This window comes from Varanus komodoensis, unplaced genomic scaffold (assembly GCF_004798865.1).
Source record: "Varanus komodoensis strain SLA01 unplaced genomic scaffold, ASM479886v1 scaffold117, whole genome shotgun sequence".
Classification (NCBI taxonomy): Eukaryota; Metazoa; Chordata; class Lepidosauria; order Squamata; family Varanidae; genus Varanus; species Varanus komodoensis.
In genome coordinates, this window is record NW_025335336.1 from 39,467 (window position 1) to 60,524 (window position 21,058).

General features: G+C 54.8%; 2 protein-coding genes across 2 annotated transcripts in view; one reads left to right on the forward strand and one right to left on the reverse strand.

Moving 5' to 3' along the window:
• The first annotated feature begins 172 nt into the window (after positions 1-172).
• On the forward strand, positions 173-7,193 carry AP4M1 (adaptor related protein complex 4 subunit mu 1). Its single transcript, XM_044421304.1, has 15 exons — positions 173-297; positions 455-540; positions 637-746; positions 822-918; positions 2,023-2,133; positions 4,758-4,838; positions 5,084-5,146; positions 5,222-5,288; positions 5,766-5,819; positions 5,899-6,005; positions 6,088-6,179; positions 6,276-6,320; positions 6,412-6,462; positions 6,580-6,697; positions 6,843-7,193. Exons 1-15 carry the CDS (start codon positions 240-242, stop codon positions 7,041-7,043), a joined length of 1,341 nt encoding a protein of 446 aa, XP_044277239.1. The 5' UTR covers positions 173-239; the 3' UTR covers positions 7,044-7,193.
• Positions 7,194-7,619: 426 nt separating this feature from the next.
• Positions 7,620-21,058, reverse strand: part of STAG3 (stromal antigen 3) — a 54,252-nt gene continuing 40,813 nt past the window's right edge. Inside the window, exons 22-32 of the mRNA XM_044421273.1 lie at positions 17,263-17,455; positions 17,074-17,207; positions 14,825-14,926; positions 14,597-14,742; positions 14,309-14,437; positions 14,021-14,202; positions 13,700-13,844; positions 11,338-11,491; positions 11,112-11,231; positions 10,468-10,580; positions 7,620-7,734 (exon numbers count right to left, since the gene is read on the reverse strand). Coding sequence (XP_044277208.1) covers positions 7,620-7,734; positions 10,468-10,580; positions 11,112-11,231; positions 11,338-11,491; positions 13,700-13,844; positions 14,021-14,202; positions 14,309-14,437; positions 14,597-14,742; positions 14,825-14,926; positions 17,074-17,207; positions 17,263-17,455 — 1,533 coding nt within the window. The remainder of the gene's footprint in view (positions 7,735-10,467; positions 10,581-11,111; positions 11,232-11,337; positions 11,492-13,699; positions 13,845-14,020; positions 14,203-14,308; positions 14,438-14,596; positions 14,743-14,824; positions 14,927-17,073; positions 17,208-17,262; positions 17,456-21,058) is intronic.

The window sequence follows — 21,058 nt, forward strand, 5'->3', positions numbered from 1 at the left end:
CCCGGCAAGCACAGCCAGTTCCCGCGCGGAGAGGAGGAGGGCGCGCCTCGCGTCCACCAATCGGCGCTCGGGCTCCGATAGAGGCCCCGCCTGCTCGCGCGCCTTCCAGCAGCGGCCACGTGACTGCAGGCGGGTTCCGGGCGAACCTCCGCCCTCGAGCGGCGCCCCGCCCCGCGGCTCCGCCTCCGCCTCGGTCGCTTCGCCGCGCTTCACTCAAGGGGGGGCCCTTGCGGAGCGCGATGCTGCCGCACGTCTTCGTGCTCTCGTCCAAGGGGGACCGGCTGCTTTACAAGGACTGTATCCTTCGCCCTCGCAGCGGCGGGGCGGGGCGGGGCGGGGCGGGCGCGCACGGCTTCCCTCCGCGGCTGCGGGAAGGACGCGGGAGGCCCTGCCGAGGCCCCCCCCGCGGCCCGCTCTCCCCGCTCCCCGGTTCTCCTTAACGGCCCCTGCCCAGTCCGCGGCGAGGGCGGCTCGGATCTGGTGGACGCCTTCTACCGCAAAATCACGGCGCTGCCGGCGGACCAGGCCCCGGTCTTCATGGTGAGGGGAGGGGGGGCGGCGGGGGGGCGGCGAGCGGGGGGGGCGGCGGGGGCGCTGCGGCCCCCCGCCGGCTAATCCCGCCCGCTGCCTCCCCAGCCTGCGCGCCCGGGGCTCCACTTCGTCCACGTGCGGCATGCCGGGCTCTACTTCGTGGCCACGGCGCTGCCGGGCACCTCCCCGTTCGCCGCCGTCGAATTCCTCAACAGGTGAGCGAACAGAGCGGGCGGCCGGGCTCGGGCTCGGGCTCGGCGCGGCCACCCCGCTGACCCTGCTCTCTCCAGGCTGGTGACGCTGCTGCGGGATTACTGTGGCGCCTTGAACGAGAAGACCGTCAGCCTGAACTTCGCTCTCATTTACGAAGTGCTGGACGAGCTGCTGGTAGGTCGCGGCCGCCCCGTTGCCTTGCCCTGGGGCCGCTTGCACGCTCCCGCCCCCAGCCGGAGGGCAGTGCAGGGACCAGGCGGGGTGGTGCCCGTCGAGCCACGGCCCGGCCAGGATCCTCCCAGGGCAGATCTGTGGAACCGCCCGGGAACCCTTTCCCTGCATCTGGCATTGATCATTTATTTGGACATTGTATGAGTGGAGCTGTGGACCAGATGGCCCAGGAGGCCCCTTTTAACTTGCTCTGTTTCTATTAACAAAATTGGAGATCATTCCGATATGTTTCCAGAAATGTCTGTGCCACTCTTGACCTTTTAAGAGATAAATTTTAGAGTATTACAAGGGAAAAGTGCGATGCAACGCCATAAACACAATCGGTACGATTATAAAGTAACAAAACAGTTGTCTCTAAGTCTTCAATGGGCTGAATTCACTCCACAGCAGAAGCCTGCCTGATTTCAGTGGTGCAAGCATTCTGCATGACGGGCATAATAAACCAAATTAGCATATAGCAAAATATCTGAGCAGACTCGATCTTCACGGAATAACAAGTTGGGGAGGGGAGTACAGTGGTACCTTGGCTCATGAACGCCTCAGTTCACAACCAAATCGGGTCCCGAACAGAAATTTCATAAAAATTTTGCTGCAGGTTGTGAAGTCTGCATCAGATGACGATCACGAGCACACCCGCCTTCCCTGCATGGGCATGATCACGGTCAAGGTGTGGGGAATGGAAAGCTGGACTGGATGGACCATTGCTCTGATCCAAGATGGCTTTTTAAATTTTCTTAAACATTCAAATTAGACTGTAATAAATTTTAAGTTGCATGCAAGACATTTCTGAAGGTTGCTGGGGAGGATAATCAATGGTCCATCCCTCATTTCTCTGTTTTTTTTAGGGTAGCTACCACCAATTTTAAGTGGTTTTGTTTTAGCAAATCCTGTGTTTTGACCAACAGATGTTTCCCAAGAGCTGCCACTGATTTAAAAAAAATCAATTCCCTTCCTAGCCGTGGCTTGTTGAGCCCTGGGTGCGCACACTTCCATTCTTCCCATGGCGATTTTTATTCCACCTGCAATGTCCTCCTCCCACCCCTTCAGGATTATGGCTACATCCAGACCACGGCCCCTGATGTGCTGAAGAATTTCATCCAGATGGAGCCTGTGCTGAGCCAACACTTCAGCCTCCTCGACCTCAGTACCGTGGGCTTGGTGAGTGGCAGCGGTCTGGGGTCAGGAGCCGCCTCCACTCGCTTGGATGCGATTCCGGAAATTCCTTTCTCCTGTGAATCCACACTGGATCAGTTTAAATCGCTAGTACATCATTGCGTTGCAATCACTTTTTATCAGCATTGGTCTTCATGTCCCTCATTGTTTTGCAGTACAGGGCCCCATAAGGCAACTCATATCTCACCATCAATTATACTAAAATGCCTCGTTCAATTAAAGCCACATTCAGCCGCACCCTTCACGGTTAGAATGGGTCCAGCACAGGGTCACAGGAATGATAGCCGGATTAGAAGGGATGACATACAAGGACAGATGGAGGGAACTGGGTCTTTCCAGCCTGGAGAAGAGGAGACTCTGAGGGGATCTTTCAGTGACTTGTAGGCATGTGAGGGGATGCCATGTGCAGGAGAGTCATGACTTGTTCTTCCAGTGGAGGGCAGGATACGCCCTAATGCGGCTAAGCTCAAGGAACCAGGCTCCAGGTTGGATGTCAGAAAGTACTTCTGATGGTTAGGACCCCTGGGGTATGGAAGGGGCTTCCAAGGGAGGTGGTGGAGGCCCCATCGCTGAGGGTGTTCAAAGAAAGATTGGACAATTACATGAGCAGAGTCAGCTGGAGCCAGGAGTCAGGCTAGATGGCCCGGGAAGCCCCTTCTGACTCACTTCATTTCTGTGTTTCAAAAGTCTTAAGGAATAGTGAGGAATGGCAGGTCAAGCAGTAGGAGATAGGACTTCGTGGAGGCCAGCTTTGGTCAGTTGAAGGCCGGGCTGGGAGAATATTCCTGACAGGGCACTGGAAGGCAAGAGAGTTCAGGAGGCATGGATGGCACGAAAAAGAGAGCGCCTAGAGGCACAAAGTGGGGAGGCACAGAATTGCAGCACCGTGGATGAGAAGAGAGTTGGTAAGAGGGGCTAGAACGAAAAGGACGTCCACCGGAAATGGACACTGGGGGCAAGTGGGCAAAAGGGCAGAGTAGGAAGAGGCAGCCAAATGCAGAAGGATTCGTCACAAGACTGAAGCTGATCATGAGCCGAGACTTGCAAGGAATGTCAAGAGCAACAAAAAGGGCTTCTGCTCTTACCAAAACAGTAAGAGAGAGGCAGCGGGACCACTTAAAACCAAAGCAAGGGATCTGGTAACTGATGTAAGGGAACGGGCACAGATGTTAAATAATTGTTTTACTTCTGTGTTCTCCTCAAAGCAGGTTGGGGGAGATCTACCTGGGGGGACCAGATTGGAGTCACTCCCCTAGAAATTGAGGAGCTTCTCAGAGCCCTGGACATTGCAAAAGTGCCTGGTCCTGACGGATTAAACTCAAGGGAGCTTAGGGAATTGGCAGGGGTTCTCTCACATCCATTGGCCTTCATTATTGAGGCCTCCTGGAAATCAGGAGCACTACAGGAGGACTGGAGAGTGGTCCTGGTTTAAAAAGGGCGGTTAGTCTAATATCCATTTGGGGAAAGGTGATGGCAAAGCTCGTAATTAGGAAAGCTCTGGAAACCCCAGATAGGGAAAGACAGTTGGCAGTCACACACTGCTTCTGCAGAAAGAAATCCTGCCAGACAAACCTTGCGGAATTCTGTGACAAGGTTCGGAGGTTGCTGGGCGGAGGGGACACAGTGGTTGTGGTTTACCTGGATTTTGGTAGGGCCTTTGACAAGGGACTGCATGGCATCTTGGTTGAGAAATTGATGAGCTACTGGGGGGAATCATCAGGATGTGAAGTCCTCACATTGGGACTGAGTAAAAATCCTGAGCTATTGGTGGGAGGGTAGTGGAGAACACGCTAATCATTAGGATCTAATCTGGGTTTATGAAGAATCCGTTAGGCCAGGCTGGCCTTCTTTCTGTCTTTCGAGTTACTGATGCGTTACACCGCGAGAATGCTCCTGCCATTGTGCATCTGGATTAGGGAGAGCAACCTGCTTCCCATTCAGACAAGGTCTCAGCCTCTGATCGACAGTAACTTTATTAAAAACACTGAACGATACTTTCAGAAAAACTAATGGAGGAAACCTGCCAGAATGCAAGTTAGTTATTTTTAAAGCTTTTCTATAATGTCCTCTACCAAGGTTATGGGCAGGATACCTTCTAGCCACAGCAGAAAACAACTATATCACAATTAGTGCCAACAGGCCTTTTTCCAATACTGGAGCAGGACATCCTTATGTGGAATGCGTAAGGGCTGGTGAGAAACATAGAAAACACAGAAACAGAGCAAGTCAGAAGGGGTCTCCCGGGCCATCTAGTCTGACCCCCGGCTGCAGCCAGCTGGAGAAACAGGCTGCGTCAGATAACAGGCTGCCTTGGAAGATTATGAATTCTGCTTTGCTGGAAACATTCAGCAGAGATGCTGCAGCGGCATCCTACACAATGTGCAGGTTTGAGCTAGAACACCCCTAGAGTTCATTGCAGCGCTGCTGCTGCTTTCCTGCAATATTCCCTACAATCAGCTAAGCTTTCCCTCCCCTCCCCCACTGCTGGCCCTGAACGTAGCGTTAGCCTTGTCCAGTCCTAGGTAGAGTTCAATGAAGGGACTTTTCTACCACTGCCTTGCAGCTCTCACCCCGGTGCTGTTTCTGTGCTTGCTTTTATATGGTTACAGTTTGGAGCAGACACACAGCAAAGCAAAGTAGCCCCCAGTTGTGCTGCTGCCCGTCCTGTCCTGCCCATGCGTGGGGAGCAGGTAAGATACTCGACCTTGGGTCACCCCCCCCCACACACTGGCACCTCCACTTTGCAGGAGGTGAGAAGGTGTTTAACAGTCCTTGGCTCAAGAAAACTTCCCAAAGGTGCTGGAGAGACGGGTGCCTTGGTGGTCTGGACATGTGTCAAGTACACATTTGCAGCATAAGGCAACCCCCTGCCCCGCCTGACAAGTGAAGGGGGCTGGAGTAACCGTCACCAGCTCACGTGCTGTGCTCTCCGCAGGGCTCCCGGCCAGAAGTTTTCCTGGATGTGGTGGAACGCCTCACAGTCATCATTGCAGCCAATGTGAGTTACTGTGGGGAGAATGCAGAGAAGAGAACCCTGGCAGAGAAGTTGAATGCCTGCCTTTTCCCTCCCCAGGGCACTCCCATGAAAACAGATATCCAAGGAGAAATTCGGCTGAAGAGCTTCTTTCCTAACTGCTCTGGTGAGTAAAAGTCATGATACGTCCATGCTGTTTTCAGGAAACCAAGCCAGAGGGGAGCTCTGAATAGCACTGCTCCATCTGTGGACAATGGCTGCGGAATCGGGTTCAAGGTTCCCCTCATATTCAGTCCTGAGATTATTCTGCCCAGACATTTTCTACCACCCGTCCATGCAAACTCCTCAGCCAGTTTGACAGAGCACCTTTCAAGTGGATAGGAGGGCCCTGGATCCCACAGAAGCCTGTCAGCCACTGTGCCCCAGCAATGCTGTGCAAGGAACATCCTCCTCCACAGAAAAAGCTACAGGATGATGTGGTGTTAGCAAGGGACCATCCTGAGACGTTTATGTATGGGACGGGGTACAAAAGTTTTAAATAAGCAATGGAGCCACGCCGTATGAGGAAGATGCTCATAGAGGTGGCTCTTTGCTGCTGGGAGGGGGCAACAGTTACGGGTGCGGTTTCTCTCTTCCCTTGCAGAGATGCGGATTGGCCTTGCCGAGGAGTTTTGTGTGGGCAAGATGGAGCTGCGGGGTGAGTGCACGGCCTTCGCACCTTTCCCCTCCGCGCAAAGCAGCACCCTTTCCTCATCGCCTCCTCTCACCCTCGCTAGGCTACGGCACAGCAGTCCGTGTGGACGAATGCTCCTTCCACAGTTCCATCAGGCTGGATGAATTTGAGCGCAGCCGCATCCTTCGAGTGAACCCAAGCCACGGGGAGGTAAGGCTGGAAAGAGGAGAGGGGGGGAGAGGGGGGGCTGGAAAGAGGGCCGCTGATGACCAGATGCCTGTCTCTCGAGCAGCTGACCCTGATGCAGTACCAGCTGGCGGATGACCTCCCCACCACCCTCCCCTTCCATCTCTTCCCCACCATCAACCACGACCCCAGTGGCCGGTGAGCACAGCTACCTGCACGTCGCTTGCGGTACAGTTCAAACAGCACGTGAGGCGAGAGCTTGGCTCCACTTTGCCCGTCTTCCCTCCCTCACAGGGTGCAAGTGTATTTCAAGCTTCGCTGTGACCTTTCACCCAAGAGGTAAAACGTCTTGCACGCCGCGTGTCGGGTGAGGAAGGAAGAGCGGGAGACCACTCTGGCATCTCCCCGGCTAATCCCGTCTCTCTTGCAGCCACGCGGTGAACGTCCACGTCCACCTCCCCGTTCCTAAGGCTACTCTCAGGTGAGCCAGAGCAAGGTTCAAGTGGTCCTGCTGGGCTGCGCCCCCCCCCCCGCTTGGTCCGCTGTGGGCGGCTTGGCGCAAGGAGGCGCGCTCGCCCTGACTTCCCCCTCCCCCCAGCTTCTCTCAGGAGCTGAGCAGCCCGGAACAGACGGCCACCTTGCAGCCCACCACCAAATCCATCGAGTGGGTGGTGCCTCGAGTGCAGGGCGGCTCCCAGCTCTCCGCCCTGTTTAAGGTAAGGGGCGGGCGGGGGGGGCGGGCCCCAGCCTCGCAGCGCCGCCCAAGGGGGAGCGGGCGCCCGTGCCCCGACTGTTGATGAGCCGCAGGCTTGTGGGGGGGGTGCCGGCCTTTGCCACAGCTTTGCCTCTGCTCCCCTGCAGCTGGACGTGCCTGGGCTCAGCCGGGCAAGGCTGCTGGAGCTGGGCCCCGTCAACCTCTCCTTTGAGGTGCCAGCTCACACGTGCTCCGGGCTGCAGATTCGCTTCCTCCGCTTCATGGGGCCGCAGCCGACTCTTCCTCACCGCTGGGTGCGGTACGTGACCCACAGCGACTCCTACGTCATCCGCCTCAGTGCAGGGTAGACCCACCCCCTCCCTGGGATGATCGAGAGCGTGTGCTTCCCCAGACAGCACCAGCTGTTTCAATATGCACCTTTATTTCATAATAACCAGCATTAATGAACAGCCAAACAAAGGACGTCTACAGAACCTAATAAACAGTGTAACAGAAAATGTCCCGGAGGCCTCTTTCAAAGGGAGAGAGAATAAGGCAAATAGTTAAAACTCCACAAAACCAGCTGTCCCTGAGAAATGTGGGTGAGCAGCACCCAAGACAGCAAGAGCAGGACGTTTGTCAGCTAACGCCGAGTCAGTGACACTGAGGCTCCCCACTGGTGCAGCATGAAGGTTTCTTTGGAAGCCACTGGAGGGGGGAGCGTGGACACGACCTCAGGGCTCCTGCAGGAACGAAGAAGAAACGAGTCGTCTTGTGGCCGCACACCAGTCCTGTTAGCTGCCCCCTCAAAATGGTCTGAGCTCCCATGGGGAAAGCGAACCAGCCCTTCGCCATTTCACACTCCTGGAGAACCTCAGGAAACAAAGCGAGCGGAGACTTTCCCGCTTCGGGAGCAGAGCCAAGGGCTGGCCGCACCACTAGGCCTAACGGTGGCTTCTTTGCGCCTCGGTTGTTACCTTAGCAGAGTCAAAGACAACATCCTCATCCTTGCTGGTCTCTGGCTCTGTCACCACCACTCCAGCTTCCATCAGGTATGGCCTGTGGGGCAGGAACATGGGGGGGCACAGAGTATTAAACTGTCCTTGCTTTCTAGTCCCCCCCCCCCGCATCAGCTTGCCCCACAGGGGTGGCTGCCCCTTCTGATCATCTAATGCCCCCCATGCCTATTACAGCCCTGCCACGGGGCTTGAGCCAAGAGTCTGACCAGCCCAAGGTTGCGCATGCGCATCCTGGCGAGATTCCCAGGCATGCGCGAGAAGCTGACCAGTCTGGCTGGACCAACAACTGAGATTCTGATAACAAGATGGTGGTTGAAGTGAGCCCAGCCCCTGCTGCAGTCCAAGGCCCTGGACACCCACCGGTGCCTGCCAGGGGAGAGATCAGTTCCCCTCAGGGCAGCCAAGGGGCCCAGTCAACCGGGAATGAACAAGACTAGTATCCTGGGGGGGGGGGGGAGATTTAGAGATGGGGAGTCTATCAGATGGATACTCTGCCATCAGTCGCAGCGTAGCCCGGTTGGGGTCCCAGAGGGAGGAGGGCAGGTATGCTTGTTCACAGCTCTCCTCCCTCCAGAGATGGGCACAGCTTTGGGCGAAGGGGGCCAAAGAGGGTTCAATGTTCCACTTTGTACATGTTCAGAGACTACAAGTAAAATAAAGACATTTAGCAAGAAGCACTGGTCTGTTACTACTGGGAGAAAGTACTCGGCACACAATATCCATTGGCCTTCATAAGCAAACCCAGATCTCATTGCCAATCCAGCACTCTAACCACTATACCACATTGCTCCTCAACAGGCAGAACACACACCAGGTATCTGGGCTTCGCCTAGTGCTTGCTTCCAAGAGGCCATGGCCACACTAATGTGTCGGCTATGAAAGTCCCAGCGGTTACCCTCACATTCGCTGTACTCATGCCACCGGTATGTGAGGAAGCCCTGCAAAACCCAATTGGTAAGGAAACGGAGTCAACCTTGCACAAACAGCTCAAGACCTCCGGTTTTCAGTGTCAGTGACTGAATCACTCTTCTGCAGAGCTGCCCCTGGGAAGGTGAGCCGATGACAAGGATGGGCTGAAGAAACCAGCTCAAGCAGCTGCCCCATGAATAAATTCTGTGCCGGATGGCAAGAGCCGGGCTTTCAATGCCCTGGCCTGTGACTGAGGGACTGAGAGGTTGGCCAGAGCCCTGAGGAAACTGCTGGTTGGAACTCTGGAACAAGACCAAAGCCCTCGCTTCTGCCACACACGTGGGCGGAGGATGCAAGGGCCTCTTGCAGACACAGAAGCAGAGCGAGCCATCCAGCCTGACCCCCAGTTCCAGCCAGCTCTGCTCATGTGACCCCCAACATGTGGTTGTCTCATCTTGCCTTGAACTGGTGGGGCCTCCACCACCTCCCATGGAAGCCCATTCCATATCCTTGGGGTCCTAACCATTGGGAAGCATTTCCTGAAATCCAGCCTGAAGCCTGGTTCCTTGAGCTTGGCCCCGCTGGGACGCATCCTGACCACAGGGAAGAACAGGTCCCAGCCCTCCTGCACATGGCATCCCCTCACATACCTACAAGTCACTAAACAAGCCTGCCGGAGTCTCCTTCTCCAGACTGAAAAGACGCAGCTCCCTCAACCTCTCCTCACACATCATCCCTCCCAACCCGGCCGCCATCCTCATGACCCTGCGCTGGACCCATTCTAACCTAGCTGCGTCTCTCCTCTCAGGTGGAGCCCAGAACTGGACGCAGCACTCCAGTTGTGGATGCGCCAGAGTCGTGCAGGGCGGCATCAGCACCTCCCTAGATCTGGAAGGTGCGCGCCTGGCTATGCATCCAAGGGGGGTGTTCAGCACCTGAACTGCCACATCCCACGGCTGGCTCACATTCAGCCTGCGGTCGACAAGGACTGCAAGATCCCTTTCACAGGTGCTGCTCTCCGGCCACTCGCCCCCCATCCTGCACCTTGGAGCTTGGTGGCTCTCTGAATTGCCACCATGAACAGCCTGGTCTTGCAGCTGAGAAGGACCAGCCTGGAAAAGGGCAGACGGTGTTGTGTAGCATCGTTGTGGCCATAGTCAGCAAGTTTTTTCAATGCAGAGGTGGAAGAAGTCATCCTTTCTGGAGTTACGTCCAGAAATCTATCCTGGAAAGTGAGCCTTGGATCTTGTGGAGCCGCTCTTGCACACAAAGAACTTCCCATACAACTTAGTAGATAATCCTAACCCGAAGCCATGTTGACTCCCCTCATCAAGGGGCTGTCAAAGGGAGACTGGCCTGGCCTGGCCTGGGTGCCCCCGAGGAGAGGCTACTCTGTTCCCTTTTTGGTGCGGTCTCTTAATTCCTCGCAAGTTGGCTGTTCCCCAGCGAGCTTCAGCTGCCCACATGCCTTTGCAAGGTGTCCTGAAAATAACTTGGAAAGGTTTGGCTAGAAAAGGTAAGGAAGGAGCAGGGACCAAGGGGGCGGTTCTCACAGGTCCTAGGGAGGCTGGGACCATGTTTCCTCAATTGGACAGTCCTCGGCCGATGGTGGCCACTGACGCGAAGCAGGAAAGACACAACCTGATGGATGCTTTCCTTGCCTGCCCCGTGTCAAAATGAACTGGGCAGACCAGCAGCATGGCTACCACACCCGCCGCAAGGCTCCCCGGCCCTGTGCCTGCGCTGCCTTCGGGGGCCGGGCACGATGGGCTGGGAGGCCCCTTCGGGCCGTTTCTGTTTCTGGTACCCCCAGGGCCAAACAGAAGGAGCTGCTGTCGATCTGGGCCACCAGCTCAAGCCGCACCCAGGTCCTTGCGGCAGCAGCCCCGCTACTGTGTGGGCTCCGGGCACAGCCAGGCTGGGAGGTGAAGGTGGCTCCTCCACAAAGCGCAAGGCTTTCGCCCTGCCTGCTAGTTCCTGCGGGAGGCACCCGAATGAGGAGATGACCTCACACAATATCCGGAGAATGTGACAGGCAAGTTCTTGCTCCGGGCACACCTCCACCCTCGCCAGCCCATCAGGGTGGTTGTCGGAATAAAACCGGGGGTGGGGAAAGGCAGCTTGCTCACTTGTAGCTGCCACTCTTCGAGAGTGGTCATCTGTGCATGGGCTTTGCCACAGAGCGCAAGCCTAGATCGGAAGGAAGCTTCCAGAGCTCAGCGCCAGAGTGGGTGGGAGCCCAGCCCTGCCCCTTCTGGAGGTCTGGACAAAGGGAGAGCTCCTGCCCAGCCGCTCAGCTGCCTTGGAGATGGCACCATCCCAGGCACGTGAGGGCACAGCGCATGTGCAGAGGGCAGCGGCGCCTCGGCCCCGTGCCTGGTCCCAAGCATAGGGGACAGTGGGCTGACAGCAGCCGGTGTGGGGGAGGCGGGTCATGGGAATGCACAGATGACCGACCGGCCTGCCTGCCTTCTTCGTGGTCTCTGTGCATCCCACACGCGAGCTTGCCCATTTCGGTGGAGGGGCTGTCATCACGAGGACCGCAGAACCGCCTGCACTGCTGAAGGCACAGTCTCGCCTGGCGTGGACGTCCAGCTGGTAGCGCCAAACGAAGGTCAGTGGAGTGGACTACAGAGCGCACCGGCAGAGATCCCGCAGCAGGATGCTGGCCGGGAAAGCAGTGGGTGCAGCTTGTGCGCGTGGCGTGCGCGTGAGGTGGGCAGGAAGGTCAAGCCTTGCCGTCTCGTAGGCCAGGGAGATGGTGCTGGACACCCATTTGGAACTTCTCTGGGTAGACGTGGGCTCCCCTGTTCTGGCCGCCATAGCGGACGAGGAGGCGGATGGAACATCGGAGTGGTTTGGTCTGGCCCTTGTAGAACTCGAGGGCCCTGTGGACGTCAAGGTGGAACGTGGCCTTTATTGGGGTGGACTAGGGAAAAAGGGTGGGAGGACAACGTCCTGGTTGACATGGAAGGAGGAGGTGACCTTCAGTGTGATGTGCGGGTACGTGCGGAGGACAACCTTGGACCATGGGAGGCTCGAAACGGGGCGACATCGTGCAGCCAGCTTGCTGGCGCGGTGGGCAGACGTGATGGCCAGCGGGAATGCAGTCTCCCAGGACAGGGGGCGGCAGTCCATTGTTGCCATGGGTTCAAAGGGTCGCCTTGCGAGGGACTGGAGGACCACTGAGGTGCCAGGAGGGAGTGCAGGTCGAACCGAAGGCTTTCAAGGCCCTGGAGAAACCGGTGGGCCAGGGAGGGCATGGAAACAGGATAGGTGGATGGAAACGGGAGGTGGCTGCAAGGTGGCACCAGAGGAACAACGGGAGAGACCTGAGGGGAATCAGGTAGCAAAGGATGTGCTTGGTGGGGGTGCTGGAGGGATTGAGTCCTTCTGATTGAACACGGCAAAGGCCCGTCGCATTGCAAGGTAGGATTTGTGGGTGGAGGGCTTAAGAACAGCCTGGAGGACAGAGGTGACCACTGGTGGGATCTATACGGGTGTCACCTGGTAATCCTCCAAGCTGCCAGGTTAGAGTCCTGGTGTCAGGGTGGAAGACTCGGCTCCCATCCTGGGGCAGAAGGCTGAGCTGGGGTGGTAGGCCGAGGAAGGTGCGTTTGGAGACGTGGAGCAGGTGGGGGCACCATAGCTGCCTCAGCTACACGGAGTGACCAGGATGCAGTCTGTCTTGTTCCTCTGGATCTTGGATAAGACACTGGTGATGAGCAGGAACAAGAAGAAGGCATAGGATGGGGTCCTCTCCCATCGCAGGAGGAAAGTGTCCCTTAGGGATGCAGCCCCCCAGCCTGCTCTGGAGCAGAGCAGCCTGGACACTCAGCGGAGTGCCTGGCTCAGTGGCACGGGGGCTCTGTGCAAGGGGACCAGGGGTCTGGAGTGCATGGGCTGTCATTGAGTGGTGAGGCATCTTGGGGGGGGGGGCGGACTTGGCAGTCCGGCGCTTCTTGCGCTTGGGGACAGCAGGGGCCCCTGTGGCCCCTTCTGGGGCTGGTGGTGCAGCATCGGGGGGTCTTCTCTTCTGGCACCTGGTCAAGCAGGTGCTTTCCTTGGCAGAGGGCACTTTTCCAGCCTCCAATTTCGACGTCCGCCATGCTGCCACAGAGCAAATCTGAGGCGACCTGCCTGCAGCTGGCAAGTCTGCTTCTTAAAAGCCTGGGAGTGCCGGCAGGTCCCGCAAGGAGCCCTCGCTGAGGCAGAGCGCGTGGCGGGGAGGCGAGCAGCGCGTGAGGCGCAGGGGTGGAAAGTTGGGTCGGCCATGTGGCTTGACAAGTTGAGGAGGAGACTTGCAAAGAAGAAGCAAAGCAACACTTTATCCACCTTCCTTGCCCGTAAAGGGAACAAAGAGCAAGGAGTGGCCTGGGAGGAGTAGCAGGGAATTTCAAGGAGAGAAGGTGGGGAAAAATATTTTTGGAGAGGATTTTGTTTTTGAGGAGGAGACTGAGAGAGAATGAGATCAGGAGTGTGAGCTTGAGCAGCGGAGGTTCCGGCCTGGTGATGTGACTGCGTGTTCAGTCGAAAAGGAGCTGAGGGGCTGGGCGGGGGCTCCCTCCCTTTATTCGGGCCTCCAGAAGGGGCAGGCAGGGCCTCCAGTCCACTCCGTGCTGCTGAGCTCTGGAAGTCTCTCAGATCTAGGCTTGCACTCCACGGCAAAGCCCACATGCATGTGATGCACAGAGGCCACAGAGGAGGAGGAGTCACATCCACCTCCATGGCTCCAAATCAAGTGGCCCAGACTTCTCGTGGCTTCAGTGACCTTCCTCGTAGAACAGCATACAACCTTCTTCATGCAGACTTTGAAACCGCGTCCCCAAGGACAACGAACAGTCATGGGAAGAGACTTCATTCTGCTCCAAATGAAGGTCCCCCGCCAAGCCCCACAACACAGGGAAGGTTCTGACCAGTCACCCTTCCGGGCTCAGCCTTCCACCCGCTCCCCGCCGCTGGCAGGCGTGAGACCCTTCTGTTTCCGCTGGGAACCCAGTCAGGGCTGGCGGCAAACAGCGCAAGTGCGACACTCCGAAGGGGAAGGGGGAAGCAATGAGCTGTGCCCCCTGCCATGCACCTCCCTGGCACGTTACCTTTGCACAAGCTCCAATTCGGAGCCGGAGTCTTCCTGTCCTGGCAAAAATTCCACTGGTTGGCGTTTGCCTCGCAGGGTGGTCGAAGTCAGCAGGGGGGTCTGTGGGCGGCTGCTGGAGGGGAGGCTGGCGTCGCCACCACGTCCTAGCAAGGCAAGGCGAAATGCTGACTTTCACCCAGCTCCTCAGCGACACGACCAGCCCCTGCCCAGCCCAGGTAAAATCCGCTCAACTCCCACGCACGGCTCCAGCCCCTCCTGCCAGCACATGCCGTTCCCCACCCAACACCCCTGCTGCCCCCCACTCTGTCGGTCCCCCCACCATCCAGACGCCTCCTCTTGGCAGATGCTGCAGGTCTCCTCATCTCTGCTGCATCTGGCTGCAGGGGTGCATCTTCCAGAGGGCTCAGGGAACGCTGATATGCCTGAAATGAGACCCAGTGGGAATCCTCTCCGTGCCCAGAGGAAAGGAAAGCTTCACTTATCTTCTTTAAGTAGACCAGGCTGCAAGAGAGAGAGGCTGCATTAGGGTTGAGATGCAGGAACTCTTCCCGCTTGATTCCAGCTGGCTGCATGCCCCCCCTCAAGTCACCCCCTTTGAGACACTCACAGCAGGGCTTTGTCAGGCGGGAGCAGCCTCGGGGAGAACTCACTCAGCAGCTCCAGAAACGGCAGATTGACAAGGCCCAGCTTGGAGTTGGGGGACGCTGGCTCTTGGAAGGCAAACTTTATCCCACTCCTGGGATAAAGAAAGGCAGAGGGTACCCAGGATGCCTCTGGAACCAGCCCTTCTGTTGGTCAACCCTGGACCCCTTTTCCCACTGGCACTGGCCTCTTCACCTTCCCTTCCGTCACCACCCAACCTTACAACAGGAGAAGGCACTGGCGTCATCCTCACTTGTGCAGGGCAACAAGGGCCGGGCGATTCTGTAGCTGATGCAGCCCAAAGAGCAGAGAGAAACGCCTTGCTAAGTCCCGGATCTCCAAGAAGGCAGCAGAGTGAACGCCTCCTGGTCCCTGCTCCAGAAACAGCTGAGCGAGCAGCTAGGAGGAGAAGAGCTCGTCAGTCACCGGCTGCCACAGGGAGCCACCACGCAAAGAACCACACCACTCTCCCCCCTCATACCTGCTGCAGACTGAGGAGCAGAGTGTGAGCCCACTCGGTCCGGTCAATCTGGCGAACTCGATTCAGGGTCTCCTTGATGATGTCTCCATAATCATTGTAGAACTAAACAAGAAGAGGGAGTGGAACACTGTGCGCCTGTTGTAAAGTCTCCTCCTGGTCTGCTGTGACGCTGACATCCAACAGCAGATTAACTCCGACTGCTGCCCCAGAAGTCCATTAGCTCAATGAAGAACCTTCACATCAAGCATCCCAAGTCCTGTTTGCCATAAGGTGGGGGTCCTCAACACTGTGGTACTGCTCAGCAGCTTCCTCCCAAAAGCAGAGCTGTGCACCCTGCAGGCCCTGAGGAGGTACCTGAAGGGTCCACGTGGCTGTTCTATAACCCTGCGCAACAGGTGCCCTGGCCACCGCCCAGCGGCGTGAGCTCAGGCATGCAGTGGCTCAGGCAAGTGCTGAGCCCCTTACGCCACGCTGATGCAAACCGCAGGGCATGCAGTAGAGGTAGGAATACTGCCTTGCCCCCACGACCATGGAATCAAAGGAAGCAAAGTATTTCTGTGTGCCTTAAGGGTGTTATACAGTGTATATACATCCAGCTTGTCACGAGGAGGTGAAATGGCTTGTGGCTGGAGAAGAAGATCAGCTTGGGCAATCCGGAAGAGTTTGCTTTGGGAAAAAGGAAGGAAATAAAGGAACATGCAGAGGTGGTTTCTCATAGAAAACATGCTCAGTTTTTATATTCTCCTCAACAATAAATTTAATTGTTACAAGAATGGCCATCTTGAGGAAAAGCTTCCTTAGGAGGATTATCTGAATGATGCAAGGGGAGAACCTGAAAGGGCTTTAAAGACCAAGGTGCGAACCTTTGTACTACTGAAGAAGGATCAACAGCATTAGGGGCAGTTCAGATTAAAAACCAAGAAGACATGATAGATACGCATGAAATTACGAGCACTATTGAGTAACTGGTCAGGGGGAAAAGGGCTTCTTGTAATACTACAACCTCCCCACACAGCTAAATGGTAGGAAATTCCAGGCAGAGAAAAGGAGGGTCCTTCACAAAAGTGTTAAGTGAATGATGCTACTTCACGATAGCAAACAAACTTCAACAGCTTTAAAATTCATGAAAGATATGGGTACCAAAGGTTTCTGGATACTCATTGGATACCCATTACCTCAAATATCAGAGGCAGTAAGCCTAGGGACACTAGTTGCTGGAAAGAACAAGTGGGAAGCTTCCTTTGCATCTGTGGACTTTCCACCCAAATTGAATTCAAGCTTTGGCCCTGAAGGCAGGAGTGAGAAATAGATCATCCAAGTATGAATATACAGCATTTGTAAGTCCATCTGAATGTAAAGTGGACTTACAAATGATAGTGCTGACTCGTAGAAGACCCAGAGAGTTAAGGCCAAGCTGAAAGGAATGGCTTAGTACTGGTAGTAGCCATGCTGACACACACGCTTCAGATAATCCCCAAACTGCTGGGCTGCAGGAACATGCAGATAAGTGTCTGTCAGGTCTAGGGAGGAGAGGAAAGCGGCAGCTGAGCCACAGACCACTCAGCATTGAAAACCATCAAGCAGGTACTGCCACAAACTGCTCCACTCAAAACAAAGGGATGCCCAAACAGGCCAGAAACCACCTTTTCAGAATCGCAGATGTAAGAAAGGAAACATTCTTTGGGCAGATTTCCCAGAACACAAGGCCCTTCCTTTCAGCTTGGCCTTCAGTCCACAGACCTTCTCTGAAAAATCGCACCACTCATCAGACCATTTGGAGAACTTCCATGCATATTTTGTGGTACAGCACAAATGTAAGAGGCCCTGAAGTCGCTTCCCAACATTTTTGAGATCTTTTTTCTTGTACTGATCTCTTTCCCATCAGTCATGGAGACCATGCAGAGGACAAGATGGAAGACTGTTTTCAAAAACACTTTTCCTTATGAAAAGTGAAGAGCAGAAGGCGAGATCTTTGAAATGAGGTATAAGGAGAAAAATCGCTGCAGCAATCCTCTTTGTCCAAGAGAGAAAGCATCCACCTGTGGCCAGGCAAAGGAAGCAGCAAAGCACCTCTCCAGCCAGAGCATCGACGCTTCCAGAGCAGACTATGAGGCAAGCTGCGGCCCTGGGGAGGGCAGCAACACCCAGGGCCAGGCTACGGTGCGGAGCAGCCCATCTGGAAGCAAGGCAGGCAGGTGCCACAGCAGCCACTCAGGCACCTCCCAGGCCTGCCTCCCTTCCTCTCGTACCTTGGAGTAATACTTGAAAACATCTGAGGCTGCGCTCAGCTCCAGGACTCGGTAGACAATCAGTTTGCAGAAGCCCGCCAGCAGAGTGCGGCGCTGGTGCAGCTGCTCGATCTGGAGTTCCTCGTCCTCCTCGTCTGGGGAAGGAGGGAGAAGCTGGGTGAGCAAGCCTGCCCTGCCTGCACCCACAACCCTTTGCAACTCCTACCCGAGGATCACCTGGAGTCTCACTGTGACTGAAGACACGGTCCACGAGGAAGCCGGCAAGCTGCGACTGCAGAGCAGATTCTGCCCGGTAAACCAGCTCCTCCAGCATGTGGTCACGTCCTCCCCGGGTCAGCTGTGGACCAAAGATCAGGAGCAGATCACTCAGCAGCTTAAAGGCCTGGAGAGGAATGAAGAGAACAAGTAGGAGAGGCTGGCAGACACACTACCCTCAGAGTGACTTACTCGTAGGACCAAACATAAGCACAGAGGCTGACCTTTTGAACATATGAAATATTTTGGTAAGAAAGCCAGTGATTTCATAACCTGAGCTCTTTAAAATGTCTAGGATAGATGCCACCCGAGCCTGGCGATTTATTAACACTCGGGGTATCAATAAGGCTGAGAATGTTGCCCTTTGCACTGCTGCCTGCCTTAGTTCCTCAGACTCTCTTCTGCATACATCGCTTCAGGGACAAGCATCTGTCCTGCTTCTCCTACAGCGAGGGAGTCATTCACCTTCTCCGCAATCTCCTCATCTTCCTTTAGTGCTCCTTTAACTCCATCATCACCCAATGGTCCATGTGTCTTCTAGCTGCTTTCATCCTTCTGACCTATTTGCAGAATTCTTTATTGTTGGCCTTGATATTCGAGCATTTCCACATTCGCCTCCTTGCATCTTCTTTGTGCAGGTCTGTGTTCCCGTTTGTTTCCCTGTTTTGGGCAGGATTTCCATTTCTTGAAGAAAGCCTTCTTCTCTCCAATAGCCTCGCTTACTGGTTCCGGACTCCTAGCTGAGCTGATCAGATGGAGCTGCCCCAGCTGGTCGATGGACTTGCTCCCAAGCAGTGAGCACCCAGAGAGCGCAAACAGCAGTTTGGCGGGGAGGTCCTCACCTTTCTTCTTTTTTTACATATTTGCCTTTACCTCTTTCCCCCCTTAGCTTCCCCCCTTTGTCTTATTCCTTTTAACACCCTCCCATTTACTGGCAGGACCGTGTTGTTAGCCTCCGGGGAAGACTGATTGCTACACCAGGCCCAGCAAGCTAGAATCAAAAAGGCAGCAGAAGGGTCTGAGAAGACTCCCAAGTGATGGTGATGCGCAATGTCTGTGCAATGTCTGTTTTCCTGCCTGGGCTCAACACAGCCTACATGTGCCGCAAGTGCCAGCTAGTAGCCCTGCTAAAGGAAAAGGTGAGAGACTAGAGCAGCGAGCGCCTACCCTTGAGGAAATAACAGAAGGTAAAGAGTTTTTAGGCAGGGAAGTGGAACTGCAACAGCTGAGAGCACTACGGAAGCAAGAAGTGCCAGGGCAAGCTGAGACAGGAAGGGGCCCTGGAGGGTGGCCCTCAAACCACCTTCAGCCATGACCAGAAGAGCTGGGAGAACAGCTGGCTGTGCCTGAACTGCATGACACACCGAGAGATGTTGAGGGGGATAAAAGACAACCAAGTAAGAGAAATGTTACAGCTTGCAGCAACAACAACAGAAGAGTGCTAGTTGTGGGAGATGCCCTCCTGAGCATAAGGGAAACATACGTGTGCTGCCAGAGACTGGCCAGGTAAGTGACTCCATGGAGCCAAGATTAATGATATAACAAGTAGAATCGTGCATCTCATGCAGCCCACTGACAAATGCCCCTTCCTTCCCATCCATATGGGGACAAACAGCATTGCCAGGAGACGCTTTGATAAAAGAAGGTCAGACTTCAAAGCTCTAGGGAGGAAAACACAAAACACTGCAGCCCAGACAGTCTTTTCTCCAATCCTGCCAGTCTGTGGAAGAAGAACTAAAAGGGGGAAAGAAAAGTCCTTCAAGTGAACAACTGAGTGCAATGGTGGTTCCAGAAAGAGCAATCTGGATTCTGGGACCACAAGCCGAGGTTCCTGGAAGACGGACCGTTGGCAAATGATAGGCTGCGCCTCACAAAGAAGGGCGCGCGTGTGTTTGGCCACCCGATGAAAGGGCTCATCAAGGGCACTTTCAGCAGAAACGTACAGGGGAGGGAAGTGTGAAGCATGGCGTACCATCACCTGGCAAGGACTTGTGCATTTCAACCGCGAATAAAAAAAAACCTCAGGCAGGGTCTAACATCAGTCTCCCAAAATGTGTAGGAAGAAAACCAGGGCAGAACAAGAATGAACTCTGAGGTCTCCACGCCAATGCCCAGATCACGCGGAACAAGCAACACGACCTTGTGCCCACAGCACTCGAGGGCGACTGTGGACTTGCAGGAGCACGTGACGCCTGGCGGGACGCTTCATGCTGCTAGAATTCTGCAATTCACGGGCAGATTCTGTTCAAGGAAAACAGAAGGACAGACAGCGAGGCGGACTTGCACCATACATAAGAGACTGCAGAGAAGCACAAGAGGGATTTCGCAGCCCCAGCGAAAGTATACAGCTTAAATTAAAGGGAGCACAGCATTTTGAAAACAAAGTTATTGGTACCTACTTCTGACCGCCCAGTCAGAGAGATGACAAGGAGACAACCTTTGAAACAACAACTGGCCAGAGTTTTCAAGAAAAATGATGGAGTCATCATGGGGGGGCGTCAGTGTATAGCCAGAAGCATGGCTTCCAGATCCAGGGAAGTGCTGATACCACTCTACACAAGTCTGGTGCACCCACAACTGGAGTGCTGCATCCAGTTCTGGGCTTGCATTATAAGAGACACATAACTAGGTTAGAATCGGTTCAACGCAGAGTCACAAGAAGAGTAGCCAGGTTGGGAGGGGTGACATACGAAGACAGATAGAGGGAGCTGGCTCTTTTCAGCCTGGAGAAGAGGAGACTCCAACGAGATTGTATGTAAGGGGATGTCATGCGGAGGAGGGCCATGACTTATTCCTTCCCACGGTGGAGGGCAGGAAGCATTCTAGTGGGGCAGAGATCAAGAAACCAGGCTTCAGCTCAGATGTACTTCCTGACGGTTAGGACCCCTAGGATAGAGAACGGGCTTCCAAGGGAGGTGGTGGAGGCCCCATCAATGAGGGCATTCAAGGCAAGATTGGACAAGCACATGTTGGGGATTACATGAGCAGAGCTGGCTGGAAACAGGGGTCAGACCAAATGGCCTGGGAGACCTGTTCTGGTTTTTTCTATGTTTCCCTGATATATGCTGGCAGGCAATTTCTGCCAATCATGGTCACTCCAAAAGATTCCTATCATGCATTTCTGACAGCTTCCTCCAGTAGAAGGTAAAGAAAGGAACAAGAGGAACAGCGATCCTCGATTTAATACTAATAGTGATAACCTAGTGGACAAAATAGCAACCATGGGAACCCTGGGGGAAAGTGACCATGCAATACTTGAACTCTCAATTATAAAGGAGACAAAAGTTAATGGCAACCAAACACATACCCTGGAGTTCAAGAAAGCCAACATTAATGAACTCAAAATAATAATACGTGAGGTGCCAAGGAGTACAAGAGGGTTGGGAACGCTTGAAAAAAGAGATTCTCCAAGCATGAACAATTCCAACTACTATAAACAATTCCAACAAGAAAAAAAGAGTAGGACAGCAGAAGCAGCCCAGGTGGCTCCACAAAAAGTTAAGTGCCAGCCTGAAAGGAGAAAGAACATGTACAGGAGGTGGAAGCAGGACCAGGCCACAAAGGAAGAATATAAGCAAACAGCAAGGAAATGCAGGGAGGGCATCAGGAAGGCTAAAGCAGGAAATGGGAAGAACAAGAAAGCCTTCCTCAGAGAGATCCAAAGCCAAAGTCAAGCCCTCCACTTGGGAAGGAGAAACCAAATGCACCGATACAAGATGGAGAGTATGTG

Bases quoted from the DNA above. Each gene is read 5' to 3' on its own strand.
- AP4M1 (XM_044421304.1), top strand. From the start codon at position 240: ATGCTGCCGCACGTCTTCGTGCTCTCGTCCAAGGGGGACCGGCTGCTT. The intron at 5,147-5,221 runs GTGAGTTACTGT...TTCCCTCCCCAG, and splicing joins CAGTCATCATTGCAGCCAAT to GGCACTCCCATGAAAACAGA. The intron at 6,463-6,579 runs GTGAGCCAGAGC...CCCTCCCCCCAG, and splicing joins GTTCCTAAGGCTACTCTCAG to CTTCTCTCAGGAGCTGAGCA.